Source organism: Notamacropus eugenii, chromosome 2, assembly GCF_028372415.1.
Source record: "Notamacropus eugenii isolate mMacEug1 chromosome 2, mMacEug1.pri_v2, whole genome shotgun sequence".
NCBI lineage: Eukaryota > Metazoa > Chordata > Mammalia > Diprotodontia > Macropodidae > Notamacropus > Notamacropus eugenii.
Genome location: NC_092873.1, coordinates 121,104,327 through 121,123,759, shown reverse-complemented (window position 1 = coordinate 121,123,759; position 19,433 = coordinate 121,104,327). Strand labels below are relative to the sequence as shown.

At 36.4% G+C, this 19,433-nt stretch overlaps 1 protein-coding gene across 9 annotated transcripts in view; it reads right to left on the bottom strand.

Annotated features, from left to right (window-relative positions):
- Positions 1–19,433, bottom strand: part of MLIP (muscular LMNA interacting protein) — a 384,978-nt gene that overhangs the window by 147,863 nt on the left and 217,682 nt on the right. For 6 of the 9 annotated variants that reach the window (XR_011974323.1, XM_072642493.1, XM_072642487.1 and 3 more), the window contains 4 exons: positions 8,201–8,266; positions 8,034–8,117; positions 7,844–7,903; positions 5,207–5,251 (listed from right to left, as the gene is read on the bottom strand). Coding sequence is in view for 8 of the 9 variants with exons in the window: in XM_072642493.1 (XP_072498594.1) it covers positions 5,207–5,251; positions 7,844–7,903; positions 8,034–8,117; positions 8,201–8,266 (255 nt within the window). In the remaining variant the exon portion in view is untranslated. The remainder of the gene's footprint in view (positions 1–5,206; positions 5,252–7,843; positions 7,904–8,033; positions 8,118–8,200; positions 8,267–19,433) is intronic. The other 3 variants (XM_072642489.1, XM_072642490.1, XM_072642491.1) reach the window with 3 other exon arrangements.

Here is a 19,433-nt window from a genome sequence, read left to right as displayed (position 1 = left end):
GCCTCTGTCTCTCTCTGTCTCTGTCTCTCTCTGTCTCTCTCTGTCTCTCTCTCTGTCTCTCTCTCTCTCTCTCTCTCTCTCTCTCTCTCTCTCTCTCTCTCTCTCTCTCTCTCTCTCTCCTTCTCTCCCTCCTCTCCCTCCTGCAGGTAAGGTTGTCTAGATCTAAAATTTCTTCTGGGTGGAAAACTCTTAGTCTGGAAACTTCCTCCATTAATTCAGTTCAGTAATGCTGTATGTAGCTTTATGTTTACACACTTCCTTAGGGCACAAAGATGCTAAGTGACTGGCCCAAAGTCACACAGCTAGGATACATCAGAGAAAAGGCTAGAACCAAAATCTTAACTCCAAGTCCAGCCCTCTGTTCACAAAACCACCCTGACTCTCTTGTAGTAATGGTAGCTATAGGAGAGATGGTGGCATGAGTAGCAGCAGCAGTAACAGAAATAGAAAATATACTCTGAATCGTGGTCAGAATTAGTCAGAAGTGTGCTTGAGCCAGTTGGAACTTGTAAGCTGATGGCTGAATTTTCAGTATGAGCATTTTATTCCTCGCAAATCAGATTATGCTATAAATCAAGGCTTGAATTATTGTTTTGTTGATTATTAAGATTTTAAAAAGTGATAGAGAAACTGTTAAGAACAGAGATCCAATTTAAAAGTATGTCTTGTTTGCACATGTTTTTTGAGAGCAAGTTGTTAAACCTTTACTGGAGTACCCCTGAAACGGACTCACCATGTAAAAAAAAATGAAGGAAAATGTAAGTATCTTGGTAAAGAGGAAAAATAACAGCTAACATTCCTAAAGAGCTTTAAAGTGTACAAATGTCTTTATGTAAGTTATCTCAGTAGATCTTTACAACAATTTAGTGAGGTAGGTGCTATTATTATCATCGAAGTGATGAAGAAACTGAAGCTCAAAGAGGATGACTTGCCAGGGTCACACAACCAGTAAGCTGTCTTAACTCCAAGTCCAGGGCTCTTTTGTTTTGAATCACTGCTGTTTCTGAACCTGAATGACTCAAATGATCAATGTTATACAATGACCAACATTTTGTTTTAATAGAAAAGAGATAAGTTCTCAAAAAGGCCCCCAGAAAAGAGAGAAATTTTGGTTGCAAATAGCTATCACCATCCTACTAAGGACTGCTAATACTTCTGAGAAGATTGGGAACTCAGATAAATATACTGCTACTTTCAACTCTACCAATATTGCAAATAACTTTTGAAATTTAAAGAAAAAAAGCCACCCTTCTTTGCTCAGTTTTCCTGTAAGTGCTAATTAAATAATTAAGTTGTAATGATCCAAGATCAATAGATTTTCTACTGAAATTTTAAAGTTCTCTAAGAGATAATGATTCTACAAACTCTCTTGGTAGTCAATGTTAATTAGTTAAGGTGTCTTCTCGAGTCCACCTGCACTTTCTGTTCTTACAGTTTAAGTCAGTTTCCTTGTATTGAGTCCCTTCTGTGGAGCTGGAGATGGTAAGCTGCATGACCTTGGTGTTTGATGTTAATATAAGCATCCTTCCATGACTGATGATACAGAGACCCAAAAAGCCCACACTCTGAAGATACCTAGCTTTAAAACATTGAAAAGAAGCTGATGGAAAAAAAGTACTTTATCTTTTTCAGGCTGCTTATTTATATATTTAGATGTTTGGTGTTATTTTTTATTTTTTGGAGAGAAGAAGAAGGAAAAGTATAGGTATATGGATTTGTTCAATTATTGATAAAACAAAATCAAGTCTTATCTAGTGTGATAGGACAAATTCTAAAGCAGTTAGAGCTATTAGAAGCTTATGAAGGGAGTAATAGTAGTAGTAGTAGTAGTAGTAGTAGTAGTAGTAGTAGTAGTAGTAGTAGCAGTAGTAGTAGTGGTAGTGGTGGTGGTGGTGGTGGTGGTGGTGGTGGTGGTGGTGGTGGTGGTGGTGGTGGTGGTAATAGAATTTTGTAGCCTTTTAAGGTTTGCAAAGCTTTTTGCAAATATTATCTCATTTGACCCTCATCACAACAACTGCTATTATCATCCCTATTTTACATATAAAGCCACTGAGGCTCTCCCTTATCTCTTTTCTATTAAAAGAAAATATTGGTCATTGTATAACATTGATCATTTGAGTCATTCAGGTTCAGAAACAGCAGTGATTCAAAACAAAAGAGCCCTGGACTTGGAGTTAAGACAACTTACTGGTTGTGTGACCCTGGCAAGTCATCCCCTTTGAGCTTCAGTTTCTTCATCACTTCAATGATAATAATAGCACCTACCTCACTGAATTGTTGTGAAGATCAACTGAGATAACTTACATAAAGACATTTGTTCACTTTAAAGGGCTTTAGGAATGTTAGCTGTTATTTCTCCTCTTTACCAAGATATTTACATTTTTTTTCATTTTTTTATATGATGAGTCAGTTTCAGGGGTACTCCAGTAAAGGTTTAACAACTTGCTCTCAAAAAACATGTGCAAACAAGACACACTTTTAAATTGCATCTCTGTTATTAACAGTTTCTCTATCACTTTCTTAAGTCTTAATAATCAACAAAACAATAACTCAAGCCTTGATTTGTAGCATAATCTGATTTGCAAGGAATAAATGCTCATACTGAAAATTCAACCTTTAGCTTACAAGTTCCAACTGGCTCAAGCACACTTCTAACATTCAGAGGGAAATTCCAGTCATCAAACTTCATTTTGATAAAATATTCAAGAAAAAGGTACTAAGCATCATACAGGGAGCACAATAAATATGATAAGGTGCTAAAATTTGCATGTTTTCTAAGAGTTAACCACAAGATAATCTGGTTTTTGTGTTCTGGCACAGAATTCTCTGAAGAGACTATTGAAGGAATATTGAAATATTCCTCTAAATGATGTGTCATAAACCATGATTCAAATGCCAAGCCAGGAGAGAAAAGCAAAAGCAAAACTTCTCATTCAATAAAAGAGATTTCATCAAGTTCAAGAATCTTAACTGCCTCAGGATTCACACTTGTTTTTAACTACACTGTACCTGCTCAGTGATGATTCAATAACCCAAGTACTGTTCTAACATAATGAATAAAGTATTAACTTGTTCTGATCAGTTTTGATAATTTATTATAAAAATTAAAAAAAAATTATCAAGGTTTTATCTACACGCAATGACATTACATTGTCAAAAGCAGTACAACTCTGGCCGTTAGTCCAAGTGACAAAAGCTCACACTTGAAGTTATCTAGAAGGAATACTCTGATTGGAGCACTCCCTACGTGGATGCCTGCTGATTGGTTTAACCAAAATAATTTCTAGAATTCAGAGCAGTGGATGGACTTAGTAAATAGTTGCCCATCTAGCATCACTAAAGGGTAACAAAAAGCTTCTGGAAGTGAAAGCTTCTAAGGACTGTGTTTAGAGGAGTGCTTATCTTTATTCCATGATAGTCCATTCTTAAAGGGACTTTGCAATTCAGTCATTAAGTCAATTTTATCATGTGCTTTGAGGCAGCTACAACTAAGGCAGAAAGCTGTACATTATAACAATCTTAGATTTAAAACTTGTTAGAGCTGGTAAGAACTTTAAAGGTAACTTGCCCATGGTCAAACACCCAGGAGGAGACAAACTTCAACTCTGGACTTTTTGACTTGAGATTTTCTCTTCACTTCTCTATGTTGCCTCTCCCTAGAGCAAGAGTTCTTCATTTGTTTGTTGTGTCATGGAACCCTTAACAGTCTGATGAAGCCTAAGGGCCCTTCTCAGGATATTTTTAAACTCACATAATAGAATATATAGAATTACAAAAGAAACTAAGTCTATTAATTTACAGTTTTCTCTTTTTCTCTCTGTCTCTCTCAAATGAGAAAGAGGTATATGCCTACATATATATACATATACCTTTATGGATATAGATAGTTATATATGAATATAGTTATATAGATATATAGTTATAGTTATGTGTATATACATGAAATATATGCGTATGTATAGACATACATATTCACACATAAATATACATGTGTGTGTACATATAGTTCACGGACCAAGTTGTTCACCAAGTTAAGAGCTCATGATATCTTAGAGGTCCAGATCTTATGACAATGGGATCACAAAATACATGCCCTCTTCAAGGGCAAGGATTTTTACATTTTTTTCTTCTTTTTTATCCCCAAGACCTAGCACAGTGCTTGATATATAGTAAAGGCTTGGTGAGTGCCTGTCGAATGGAATGGAATTGTTTGTGTTTTTGTACTTGCCTACAGGCAGCTCTCAATTCAACTCAAAAGGTTTGCTTACCTGGAAATAGTTAAACCCTGTCCAAAAGCATGAAAGCATGAATAGTCCTTCAAAAACCACTGACTTGCCAACACGCTAAAAAGGATTATTAGCCAACCAATATGACATTATGTAAACTTACCATAAACATAGCCCACAAAAATGTTAAGGACCATCATCCTGACTTTAAGAACATTTAAAAAAATAAAAAGTCAGAAAGATACAGTAAAAGGTTTGGGGCTGGATTTTGTTACTTTGTTTTTTAGCACTACTGCTTCGTATCTGGGGTAACTGAATAGAGATAGTAACTGAACTTATAATTTTACTGGTATAGAGAACTCTTAGATGAGGAATTTCCTCTACCAGGGCAGGTAAATAACTATTCTACAGTTTATAGAGTCAAAGAGTTGCCCGAAACAGTGAAAAGTTAAATATCTTACCCAGCCCCAAATGGTCAATATGTATCAGAGGAAGGACTTAAGCCTAGGTTTTCCTCACTCTCGACCTCTAGTGATCCGTCCCTTTCTCTGTCTCTGTATCTACCTATGTCTGCCTCTCTCTTTCTGTCTCACTCTCTCAGTCTCTCTCTGTCTCTGTCTCTGTCTCTGTCTCTCTCTCTCTCTCTCTCTCTCTCTCTCTCTCTCTCTCTCTCTCTCTCTCTCTGTCTCTCTCTGTGTCTCTCTCTGTCTCTTTGTGTGTGTCTCTCTCTCTGATTCTCTGTTTCTGTCTGTGTCTCTTTTTTTCTCTCTCTGTCTCTCATTAGAGAAGGGATTTATCAATAAGTTAGATCTATTGATACTATGATTTTGAGTGTCTCTACACACTTTCCCACATATGACCAAGATATAACAACTGGACCAGTTTCTACACATGTAAGAACAGATTTGAAACAATATAAATAAAAATAAAACCACATTCTTCTACTAAAAACAACACGGATAATTACAAAAGGGACTTACATATTTTGTTTCCCGACCAGCTGCTCTTGGAAGAGTTACAGGCATCTGCATTCAAATAAAGATAATCACCCAGATGGAACAACCAAAGGATCAGCAATAGCACAGTTTATTTTGTTTCAATCCTTTAAAGATAATGGCTCCACTATAGTACCTTGTACATAATAAGTAATCAATATTGAATGAATGACAGACATTTACATATTTCTCAAAGCTTGCCCCCACACAAATATAGGGAGGATATCTGAATTCACTAACATGAAACTCCCTCTACCAACACAAATCAAAATCCCATTGGGATTTAGCAGATTAAGATAAAAGGGATTGAGAGGTGGTACTCATTAGGAGACTAAGAATATATAACTTGTCCATGATCATATCTTTACTAAGTCTCAGAGACAGGATTTGAATCAAGTTTTTCCTGACTCCAAGTCCAATACCCCACCTTCTAAGTTCACTAACTCTTTCTCTGAACATTTAGGATCAATTTGACCACTGATTTTATTTCTCCGATTAAATGGGATAAGAAAAAGATTTTAAGATTACTATTGTGGAGACAAACAGTTAATCTATTTTCAGTTAGGTTCAAATGTTTTGGAGAACAATATAGTAAAAGGAATTGTCACAAATATCATCCTTTTTGCCCCAGTAATTCTGCCACTAGCATTCTGTACCAAAAGCATTACAAAAAGAAAAAAAGAGGGGAGATGTCCTTCTATTAAAAATATTGATAATTGTTCTATTTGTAATAGCAAAAAACATGAGAAACAATCCATATATCCAACAATTAGATACTAGCTGAATGCATTATAGTATATTAAAGTAATATAGTATTTCTAAAATGACGAATCTGAAACATACAAAGAAACTGACATGAAGTGATGCAGAGTGAAATCATCAGAATCAGATTGGTATACACATTGATAATGACTAGAAAAGATGGTGAGGGGGGAAAGGAAAGAGAGAATGGGGTAAGAAGGGAGAGAAAGTAGGGGTGGAAAGAGAAAGAGGGACAACTAAGGAAAAAGGGGCAAGGAAAAGTGGAAGGAGGAAGAGCCTAAAATAGTATTCCAGACAAATCTAGAAGGTTCACAGAGCAAACATGTCTTATTTGCTTGTTTGTTAATTCTTTAGGTTTTGCCTCACTAAGACTTCAGTGGTTTGGGTAAGATTCTGCATTCCCCCCCCCCCCCTTTTTTCTTTGCTTTTTTTTATTTTGAAATTTCTTTCATTAAGTTTATAATAAAAATATTTAAAGATCAATAAAAATCACTGTAGTCAAAAAGAGGAGGCATTGCACTGCATTTGGTGATTTAATAGCGTATGCCAACCAACTGCTTCCATACTTATGCAAAATCAATCTCTTTCTCACTTGCTCTTGCTATCTCTCGTGCTCATTCTCCCATGTGTGTCTAAGTAGATGCAGTATATGTATGAATTAAATAAGCAAACTAGATAATGAAAGTCCATAATATTTAGAAAATCATTCCCATAATATTTGTTGTAGTTCTTTAGTCATTTTTCAGCCATGTCTGACTCTTCATAACCCCTTTTGGGGTTTTCTTGGCAAAAATACTAAAATGGGTTGCCATTTCCTTCTCCAGCTCATTTTGCAGTTAAGGAAACAAAGGCAAGCAGGGTTAAATGACTGGCCCATGGTCACTTGGGCTGGTTTTGAACTTGAGGAGATGAATCTTCCTTACTCCAGACCCAGCACTCTATCCACTGCATCATCTAGTTGTTCCCTTCTATAATATTTACAGCTGGGAAATAGCATTTCTATATGTTATTAGACTTGGTCTTAGCACACAGTAAAGTGGGTTTAATAAAGTCATATCAAAATTTCCTAGATATAGGAATTACTATCCCAGTTAAGGGCAGTTCTAGTCTATCACCATCTATCCAACACCATCTATATACTACTCAAGTGAGAATCATTAGTAAAAAGACATGTACAGGCTGACAATCAAAAGCAATGTGTTTGAAACAACAAATAAGTTGCGCAATGTAGGTATGTTACCCCTCAAATATTAGTACAAATATGTGTGCATGGTCATGTGTATATGTATGTATACATATATACACACATGTGTATGTATAAATACACACAAATATGTGCATATGTACACATATATATGTGTGTACAACTTTCAGAAAACAGCCTCTTATCTCAAAAACAACCCCCCCAAAAGACTTCAGAATAAGAAGATTGTATCCTCTCTGCAATCTGAAGACTTCGAGACTGCTAGAAAACTTTACCATCATCTCCCTTTGGGCTAAATGGAAGCAAAGTAACATTAGACAATCAACAAAGCAATACACACACACACACGCACACACACACATGCACATGCACATATACTCACACCTGAGCCCCTTGACATGCAATAAGCTTTGACTTCTCATGCTAATCTTTGGTATTATGGACACAGTGCAATAGCCTTCCTATTTTTGCATCTCTAGAGCAGTCTATGTTATTACACACATATGCTTTCACAAAAGTCTTAAGCATGACTGAAGAATTTTTTCTTATTCAAAGCCCAGCAGGTAGTAACTGTGTAATAAATGCTTATGGACTGATAAGTCAGAAGGGACAGAACATGGAGGGAGTTAGGTTAATTAAATGGAAGACTCACGTACTTTGTTTCCATCAGAACCCAATGATGTCTGCATGGAACTTGAAGGAGAATCTGAAGGATACTAGGGAAGTAAAAAAGGGGTAGGGGAGGTATAGAGGATGTGATGAATGGTGCCATGGTAAATGAGAAATGAAGAAAAACAGAAACAAAAACAAATATTTTGAATTAAACAGTCTAGTCTAAGGCATTACCATGGACAAGGATTCCTCTAAGACCTTATCAATGGCAGCACAGAGCTCTTCAGTTTGCTGCCTGAGCTGTGCGGGGGAACACAACTAGAAAAATCGAAACCAGTCACTGGGTTAGCACCATGCTTTGGGATTCTAGACAAAAAGTCCAGGAAATTTGTTATCATTACCTCCAGATGCGAGTCTAATATGCTGTCCTTGGTGATCCTTTCTGACTTGGCCGGTTGATCTAGTGCCTAATGACAAACAAAATATTTTTTATATGAGATTTCTATCAGAAATGACCAAGTTTCTTTATGTAGGACTTCAAAGCTGTGAGAGGGAAAAAAATTTCAAAAGAAACCTCAACCAAATTCTTCAGATACCAAGGTTGTTTTTTTTTTTTCCCTTGAAACTTTTTTTTTAATTTCATTGAAGAATTCCATAACTTAAAGGCAGTTACTTGTGTGGAAGCAATTTCTTAGATGTAGTTCTACCTCATAGAATTTCTCCAGTGGGATTATAAGGTCTTACTTTAAAGTAAAAAAAAAATGATTAGTTAGTGGTGGTTCTCAAGTAGATATTCAAGAACTTGAAAAGAAGCATGGAAATAATGAACACTGGAATGACCCTAGAGTCAAGAAAACTGGATTCAAGGAACATGCTATGTAACCACTGACAAACCTATTAACTTTTCAGTACCCTAATCAACTCTAAGCTACAAGCCTGGTTATAGTCAATTAGCATTAGAGGAAAGGGTCTCTGTACTTGACGTTCCCTACATGGATGAAATCACAGGTAATATAAGAAGGAATACAAGAACTTGCTCAACCAAATTGTCTATTGTCCCTGAGGGGGAACTGCTGCTGACTCCATGAATGAGGTGCTCATTCAAAATATCTTTGAATTTTTTTTAACTTGGAATAGATTTCTGGACCAATTTCTAAGAAACAATAGAAAAACAGGCATACTCATGCCTTGCTTTCAGTACAAAATAATATAACTCAATTTAATAAAGTGCCTTACTCAACAGTCTGCTATGAATGAATAAAAAAATGAAAACCTTTGGCTATTTCTAAAAGTTGAACTCATCTTCACAGCATGAATACTGGCCAGATGGAGATTATTCAGAAGAAAGTAGTGTTTCCTGAAAGACCTCCCAAAGAGAAATGAAAAGGAGAGGGGAATACTTAACTAATGGGATAACTACAGGAAAAAAAGTATAAATTAATTAATCAATAAATCTTTATCAAATACCTACTATTTGCCAGGCATTGTGTGAGATGTTGAGGATGAAAAGGCAAAAGTCAAACAAGTAGTCTCTCAAGGTAACTTGTGTGATAGGAAGACTTTGGTAGGAATAGGATAGGAAGATATTGGTTATTGTCTGTCCATTAGATGTGATTAGTCTCACCACCATATACGTCCTATTTTTATAAAGAATTAAAGATTTTCTTGTACTTTTAAAGTTGACTTTTATTTCTATGACATTACTCTTTTCTTATACTCATGCTGGATCCAGTCATATCCCAAAAGAATCCGAACCTGCCACGTTGATATTGACAATTGTTGTTTTTTTCTGATTTTCCTGTTTTACCAGCCTTGGCATTTAACACCTGCCTTCTCTCCCCAAACTGAACATGTTAAATAATTTTTCATGTATAGATGTTAAATCTGGTATTCTACCAATCAGAAGACAAGGAAGTAACATCTGAGTGGAGTGGGGGAGGCAGTACAGGAGATGGGATTGTTCTTTCACTGTAAGACTACTATTACTTCCTTCCAAGTTTACCTTCCTTTGGAGAGAAGAAGGAAAGGGAGAGGGAGGCAGACAGGAGAGGAGGAGGTGAGTTACCCAGGTAACATTCAGCCAGCTGCATCTATTTACAGGATTGTGTTCATCCTTCGTTGCCAAAGAAAACCATGCCATCCTAGCTTGAAAGTGATTATCAGTAGTGGTTGTTTTTCCCATCCAGCCTGATGTCTCTCTTTTCTTGACCTCATTAAAGGGGCCATGCCCTGGCTCCTTCTTAAACAGGCCTATTCAATGAATGGGTGCTGCCTTACCCTAAGTGAGTGCCTGCAAAGACCTTGACCTAAAGGGCCCAAGGTCTCCCAGTGCATCCTGGGTCACCTCCAGTCATCCTGATGAATATCTGGTCATTAGATTCAGATGACTCTAGAGGAGAAGTGAGGATGGTGACCTGCAGAGCCCTCCCTCACTGAAAACAAAGTCAAGTGCAAGTCATGTCATCATTTCTCTGATGGCATGGTCTTTAGCAACAAAGGATGAACACAATTATTACTTCCTTATTCTAGTTCCTGGAAGTTATCCCTCTCTAATAATGATCCATTCAGCTCTTTTGTCTGCCATATGACTCATATTGAGTTTGTATTCAAGAAAAGCATCCTAAATATTTTCCAGAAAATATTCTATCTAATAATTCTACAGCTTCATACCCGCAAAAGTCAATTTTTTTGAACCTACCTAAAAAACTTTATATTTAGCCCTATTAAATTTCATGCTATTGGGTTTGGCCCAATGATCGATATATATCTTAATAAGATCACTTTTTCCATGCTGACTCTGTCATGAAGTCTCTAAGTTATCCTTTCCATCTTTGTGCCATCTTCATAGCTGATGAGGTTGCCATATATACTTTTAACTAAATCTTCAATAAAAAATGCTAAATATCATAGTGCCAAGTAAAGATGCCTGGTGCATTCCAATGAAAACCTCCTCTCATCTTGCCTTTATTTCATTAATAACTGTTTTTAGGTGAGGTCATCCAACCAGTTCCAAATTCATCTAATTATACTATCATCCAATCCTTATATCTTCATCTTTTCCACAAGTACAATATGAAATATTTCATCAAAGTTCACTAAATCTACAACTATCACATTGAAATAATCAAGTTTAACAACTCTGTTCAAAATGGAAATAAGGTTAATCTGAAATGACCTCTTCTTGATGAAGTTATGTAGGATCTTTGTGAGCATTATTACTTTGTGTTCTATAGTAGATGTTCATTAGTCACACTTGTTTTAGAGTTTTGCCCAGAAACAAGTCAAATTCACTAGTTTATAATTTATGGTTTCCCTTTTCTTCTGACTTTTTTCTTACATAGACCATCTCCTGTTCTCTATGATTTTTCAATATATCACTGAGAGTAGTTCAATAATCATATTAACTAAGTCTTTTTTGACTCACATATAAATTTTCTGAGCCAGGTGACTAGAATTCATCAGTAGCAGCTAGGTTCTCTTAACCTATCTCCTAATTTATCTTGAGCATCAACTCAAAATGTGTTTTGTGTTGTCCAGTTCAAAGATAATTTCTCCTTGGCAGGAAAAAAAGAGTAAAATTTGACTATTGCCAATTCCATTATCCCATCTCCCTTAAACAGCAGTTCTGTCTCTTATTTTATCTTCATCTTTTCCATGCTTCAGAAAAAAATTAAAACTTTAAAAAAATTTTTCTTTTCCTTTCCTCACTAGCTCCAACTCATTTAAGTTTTTTAACTCTTCATATTATGTTACTGTGTTAAGCTTTGCTTTTTGTATTCATAATCCTTTGTGAATTTTCCTAATTTCTACGTCAAATTCTTTAAAAGTATAAGTTGATTTGTGAGTTCTTTATGTATCCATGTTGGTCTCTTCAGACAGCTACCTTTTTTTTTTTAACTTGATGATTCTTCCACCTTTGGAAGAATGAAATCATCACCAACAATAATTCAAGAAAGTATTTGCTGACTTCCAGCGACAGAATCAAGACTGCAGAATAAAGCAAGCAATCAGCTGGCCTTTCCCAACGTACCCATCCAAACGATTTTAAAGTATGCCTCACACAGAATTCTGGAATGACAGAGCCAATGAAAGGTTGGAATGAGACATTTTTCCAACTTCATAGTACTTGGGAAGAAGGGGAGTTGGAAAATACAGAGGTGGAGGCTGGCTTAGAACCCACATGGATGAGACACCAGTGGTGGAACTAAGTGGTGGCAACAGAAGCAGCAGCAATTTTGGGAGCTCTTAAGGCAGAGAGTAAAGGGATTTGGCTTCTGGTCAGAAAGAGATTACATGCTAGCCGTGGAGACAGGACCAACTGCCTGTGCCCTATACTGACTTTTAGGTCATAATTCAAGGATGAAGAAGAGGAGCATTTTCAGTCAAGAGGCAGTGGGAGCTTTGTGGAGCATTATCACTCTTGGTAACTAGGGATCAGGGACCCTGATAGAATGTATTAGAAACTAGAATTCAACAATATGTTGTTTACAAGAAACACACCTGAAACAGAGACTTACACAAAGAACTAAAATAGGGAGCTGGACTAGAATCTATTATGCTTCAAGTGACATTTTAAAAAAAAGGCAGGAGTAACAATCATGATCTCAATCAAAGAGAAAACAAAACTAGACCAACTAAAAGGGATAAGTAGGGAAGCTGTATCTTCCTAAAAGGCACAATAGACAACGAAACAATATCAATGTTCAATATATATGAACCAAATTGCATATTACCCAAATTCTTAAAGGAAAAGTTAAATGAATTACAAAAGGAAATAAACAGTAAACCTCTACTAATGGGGGACTCCCAACTTTCCCCTCTCAGAGGTAGATATCTAATCATAAAATAAATAAGACATAAAAGAGATGAATAGAATCTTAGGAAATTTAAATATAATAGCCCTCTGGATAAAACTGAATGAGAATAAAAGCAAATATGCCCTTTTTATCAGCTGAATGACACATGACACTTTCATGGCACATGACACTTTCACAAAAACTGGTCATATATTAAAGCATAAAAGCCCCACAACCAAATGCAGGAAGGCAGAAATATTAAATGCACTCTTTTCAGAGAAAGAAATGATTAACCTATTTCCTTAAGGAATATCGACGTAAAAAAAAATTTTTTTTAAATACTAGCAAGGAGATTACAGCAGTATGTCCTGAAGAACATATACTATGACCAGGTGGATACAGAGCTTGTTCAGTATTAAGAAAGCTATCAGCATAACTAGCTACCTCAATAAGAAAAACAATGAAAATTATATGATAATATCAATAGATACAGAAAAAGTGTTTGACAAAATACAATACCCATTTCTATTAAAAACACTAGAGAGCATAGGAATCAATGGCACCTTTCTTAAAATGGTAAGTGGTATCTATCTACCAAGAGCAAGCATTATCTGTAACAGGGTTAAATTTGAATTCTTCCCAAGAAGATTAGGGGTGAAATAAGGATGTCCATTATCATAACTATTATTCAGTATCATGCTAGAAATGCTAGCAATAGCAATAAGATAAGAAAAAAATTTAAGGAATGAACACAGGCAATGAGGAAACAAAACTATCATATTTGCGATGATACGATTACGTTTATCGAATTGTTTATTGAATTTATTTATTTATTTATTCATTTATTATTACGTTTATTGAATTTACTGAATTATTACATGAAATATTTAACAAAATTAACTATATATATAAAAGAGAGTATTAGCTGTTGTTTTTGGAAAAGTGATAAATGCAGCAAATTTCTGGATATTTATAGTCCAAAATCACTACAAAATCTTGCCTGCGTCACCTTCATAGAATGAGAATTACAACTAAGCTATATCTCTGAATGTATATAGCTCATTCAAAAGAAACCAATAACTAGCTGTAAAGAGGGAAAGGGGGGAGTGGTGACATTGTACAATTAAAAGGCATAATTATGAGAAAATACATGTTCCAAGGGGGAAAACATAGTGGAGAGCATTTACAGTTGTCCATTAGATGAAAGCAAATGGTGAGACACAGGAAACATATCAATTGTCTGTTTAAGGATAAATCATATCTCTTTACCCTTTATGTGGAAAGCTGTCTTTATTTTGGGTCAACCATTGTAAAGTCAGCTCTTAGGATTCAACTCTGGAAAAAATACAAAATTCTTCACAACTCATTTGCACCTCTTATAAAAGGTAAAAAGAGAAAAGGAGAATTTCTCTTCCTTTTCCCAAACAGCAACATTTTCTTGCAGCAGAAACACATGGTCATTTGAAAGATATAAAAGCACATGGCTTAAGACAGGAATTTATAGACATCATTTCCTGAATCTCAATCTTCCTTATAGGTTCTCAAAGAAAGGGAACTTAGAGATTGGAACTAGGATTCTGTTGCTTGGATAGACTTCAGACTTAAGACTTCCAAGGAACAGAAGTGGGGAAGAATCCCTGCTGGTTCTAGGATAAGGGCTCCGTTTCTGTCTGAAAGAATATTCTATTGTTCCATGATCAATAACTTAAGCTTAACCAGAAGCTGAAGGTAGGAGAAATTCTAGCAAATTGTTGGAGCAATGCACCCAGAGAACAAGCCCAGTGAGCCCATTGGAGTGGTTGATTGTTGTCCTTCATTCTCAAAGGGGTCCAAAATGGTATCACTATGCTAGAGTCAAGTTTCAATGTGTCCAACCAATAAGACCTCAGAATGCTCTACCACAGGTCGGGCACAAATAGTCCATGTGAACATTTGAGGTGGATACTCTAAATTTGCCATCCTACTTTTCCTTTGAGCTGTTTCAATTCTGCTTTGCTTATAGCGCACAGCACCTTTTCTGATGTGGGCGTGCCATTCTGAGTGGTCCTGTGCCAGTGTCTTCCAGTCAGTCTAATACCTCTTCTCTGTCATACTTTCCTTCAGAGCCTCCCAAACACTGAGCCAGCTCTGGCAATGCATGCATCAACCTCATTGTCAATGTGTACATCCCTGGAAAGTACACTACCAAGGTAAATGAACTTATCCACAGCATTCAAAGCTTTTCCATTTGCTATAACTGATAGTTCCACATATGAATGTTGTGGTAGTGACTGATGGAGCACCTATTTTCTTGCTTTTAATTGTTAGACCTCAAACAAATACAACAAGGAAATATCTGGCACAGTCCTGCAGATCAAAATCCAACAGAAATTATAGATCATGGTTAATGGTAGCAGCATGAAAATGTTAGTAACCCTGTCACCCTGCAGCTCTATGGGGCTGGAGGTAGACACTATTCCTCCTCTTACACTCTTTGGCCACACATGTTCCTTGATATGAATATCTCTTCACGTATGATCCCTAACTACATACATTCCTTATATATGCCAGGATACTTATAACTTCCATGTGTGTCCACTTTCCTTGCTGATGCATTTCCAGGCAACTAATGTCCAAGTTTATGATGGAAAAGTTTTGCTGGCACTTTTTTAAATATGTAATTTCAGCAAATGCCTTTGATTTGAACTCATCATGTCTTCTAACTGATTACTGTTGAGTAAATACATCAGTGGAGACACAAGAGCTATATAGTTTTAGGAGTGCAAACTCAAAAAGTACTTTAAGCCTGAGGTAGCTGTCTTGTAGGGAGACCCAACCTATAAGTGAAAACTGGGGTAGGAGGCACCCCAGCAGAGACTATAGTTTTAGCCAACTGGTTATTGTTTAGTCAATTAGTCATGTCTGACTCTGTGATCCCATTTAGGGTTTCCTTGGCGAAGATACTGGAGTGGTTTGCCATTTCCTTCTTTGGGTCATTTTACAAATGAGGAAACTGAGGCAAACATGGTTAAGTGACTTGCCCAGGGTCACACAGCTAGTAAATGTCTGAGGCCAGATTTGAACTGAGGTCTTCCTGACTCCAGAGCCAGCACTCTATACACTGTACCACCTAGCTATCCCATTGATTCAGAAGTTCAAATCCTATTCCCAAACATTATCTTATTAACCAGCTGTTCAGCTTTTCTCTTCTGTATCCCTTGCCTTCATTGGGCAACAGTGATGAAACATCACCTGTGATTCTTACAGTCTTAAGTTCTTCCCCCAAGTCTTCATAATACTCCTGGCAATGCTTTCTGGAGTACTTTTGCCAATATCATTTTGTCCACATGGAATCACCAGAAAGGGGTAGCAGTCATCCATTTGACAAGTCTTGAGAAATTCTCTTGTATGCCTTGGAGTCTTGCCCTAGGAAGGCAACAGACTTCCTGATTCTGTTGTCAAGTCAACAAAGAAGGGACTCAGCAGTCAACAAAGACATTTTTCTTCCTCTGATCCTTTCTAGATAATCCTTTACTGGACAGCACCTGTGCATAGTAGTCACATGGTCTTGACAGATACACAAACATCTTATCCTCACTGCAAGTTACTTCTCCTGAATCTTTATAGCTCCTGGTACTGAGGTATTCAGTCTGTCTTCGTAATTACTTCTAGGAGATTATAACTTCACCTAATTACTACTTCTTCAATACCTTTTATATCCTCTTATCACTTATTAACAACTTAACAATCACAAACAAGTTCTTTTGCTTTTTTCCTCTCAATATATACTGCCTACTCTCAACATTAGATCATGAAGTTTTTTTAATGAAACTTGATTTCCTTGTTATAATGAATCTCAAGTGAGGAAATTTCCACTATCAATGCAGATCAGTACCTAATCTATAATTTATAGATGGAGTATTAGCTAGGTCACAGAGAAACTGTGACTCATCCAAGGTTTTATAACCAGTATGTGTCAGAGGCAAGACTTTGACCCAGGTCATCTTAACTCCAAGGGGGGTGGGAAGCAAAAAAGAGCTACAATTCTCTAGACTAAGCCAATGAATTAAAAAGGCTGAAATAGATAATACCATGGTGACATCAACATCCTTATATCACACACACACACACACACACACACACACACACACAAAGACCTGCCATACATTTTCTTCCTTAACACTTTTAACCTAAGAGGTGAGGATCAAAGAATAACTGCCCAAAGTGAGCATAGACAGAACATCAAAATTGAGCCTCAAAGAACTATAACTTCAGTATCAGAGTTGCAACAACAGAGAGAGCAAAAACATCTCAAGAGAAATAATTTATGTACTGGCTCAAGAAAAGGACCTGCATATATAAAAATATTTATAGCAGTTCTTTTCTGGTGGCAGAGAATTGGAAATAGCGGGGATACTCATCAATGGGGAATGGCTGAACAAATTGTGGTATTATCATGATGGAATACTATTGTCCTATAAGAAATGATGAGCAGAATGTTCTCAGAAAAACCTGGAAAGACTTAAATGAACTGATGCAAAGTGAAATGAGTAGAACCAGGGGGACATTGTACGTAGTAACAGCAATATTGTAAGATGATCAACTGTGAATGGCTTAGCTATTCTCAGGGATACAATGACTCTGAAGGATTTATGATGAAAAATGCTAATCATCTCCAGGGAAAGAGCTGATAGTTTCTGAATACAAATCAAAGCTTTTGTTTTTACTTTATTTTTCTTGGATGGGGCAGGGCTTTTTGGTCTATGTTTTCTTCTACAAAAGGACCAATAGGGAAATATGTTTTACATGACCACACATGTATAATCTATATCAAATTACTTGCCTTCTCAATGAAGGCAGGTGGAAGGGGAGAGAATTTGTAACTCAAAATTTAAAAAAAAATATGTTGACAATTGTTTTTATATGTAATTGGGGAAAACTGAAATATTTATGTGCTGACTCAAAAAGAGAAGAAAGCGATTAAATGTCCTAAAGACAGGTTCTGAGGTAAATGGGAACCATCATTCAGTGGTGCTGAGACTAGGGGGCAAGCCAGATTTCCATCCTTAGAGATTCCCCATGACTGGATAGTTTCAAGCAGAATCCAAATGACTTGCAGAATTACAGGACTTTGGATATCCCTTCCAATTCTGAGATGCTTTAATTCCTGAAGATCTGAAGCAAGTAAGGTCAGAGTTGCTATCTTTAAAGGAAGAACAATGAAAAATTCTAGGGTTTCCTTAAGTCGTGTGGCTGTCATCTTTCTTCACACCAGAAGATGGTTTTGCTGATGGTGCTATGCAACAAGGGAGTTGAAAAACCTGATGAATGACCTGAAGTTTCTTTCACACTGAGCCCATGCTGTCAACCTTCTAATCAGCTGCTATAGCAGCTGTTTGTCACTTTGACTACACCTCAGGAGCCACTGGTGGCTCTGATCATGCAGAGTCATCCTCAATTTTAAGCTTTGTACATAGGATCATTCTGCCTTCTCTGGTTTCCCAGCAATCAACAGGAAGTCTCACTTGTTTTCTGGGTAAATGTAACAAGAGCTGATAATCAAATCTTGCCATCACAGGAGATTGCTTCTGCTTATATTCTGCCAAGTTCTCAACTTTCTTATGATTTTGGATGGAAATCCATAACTACTGCTTCTCTACTTTACAAGAAACTATCTGACCTATCTTTACCTTTCTTGGCTTATGGTCACTTAAAACATCACTTGAAAGGAAGGTTGATACTTCCAGCTCTTCTGAAACCTATTCTAGGAGAGACTAAATGCTAAAATGTACTTGGTGATACTAGGATAATCTTGAAATTTATAGTCATTGATCTTTTATTGAATAGGGGTTATTTGTTCAAATGCATAATCTCATGTTCTGCCTTCCAGCATATTTCAAAAGTAGCCATTTTATTTTTATAACTGAAAAGTACATTAATAGAAAGGAAAAAAGAGAGATTGACAGAAATCTAACAACAGAACAGTATCTGACAATTAAGCCAGCAGGGTGTCATTCCTTCATCTATAATATTTTTCATTTTGTTTGAAGGTAGGCAATGACAATAAGAAAGTATTTACTAGAAATTTATATTACCATCCACATCAGACTAATTCATTTAGGCACATATAGGGCACACCTCTGAAATTACTTTTTAAATTCTCAATAGGAAACATTCAAGGTTTTATAGAAAGATGATTTCCTGGTTATGAATGGTTAGATTTTTGAAGAAAAGTAACAGTATATACTTCATGTATTTAGAGGTGAAGGGGACCTCAGAAATCATCTAGTTTATCTCTACTTCCAAATTTTTCATCTCAGAAAACTGAGGCCTTGAGAAGTGAAATGACTTACCCAAGGTTGCACTGTAATATGTGGCAAAGTAGGGGTTTAAATCTAGGTCCTTTGACTAAATTTGAAGCACTTTCTGATGTACTATTTCATAGGAATATGCTAGAATTAAGAATTCAGATCTATATCTATATAGATATCAATTTCTATATCTGTAACTATTCTAAGTGAATTCTTCATGGAAAAATATAGGTGCTTTGCTCCCTATTCAAAATTGAGCAGCTACAATTCACTATGCATCTTTCTTTGCTGCCAAACTAATATACCCAGACAGAATAGCCATCCTTCCCAGAAAACAACTGAGCTCTAATCTCCATATGGAGTTTGGAAGAAAAAAAGCTACTCCATAACTTCCCAACTCCAGGCATTTTCACTGACTGTCTCCTTCCTGGAATGTTCTTCCTCCTCATCTCTGCTTCCTGCCTTCTCTGGCTTCTATCAAATCTCAACTGAAATCCCACTTATTTCCCCATTCTTCTTTACTCGAGTGTCTTCCCCTATTGATTTCC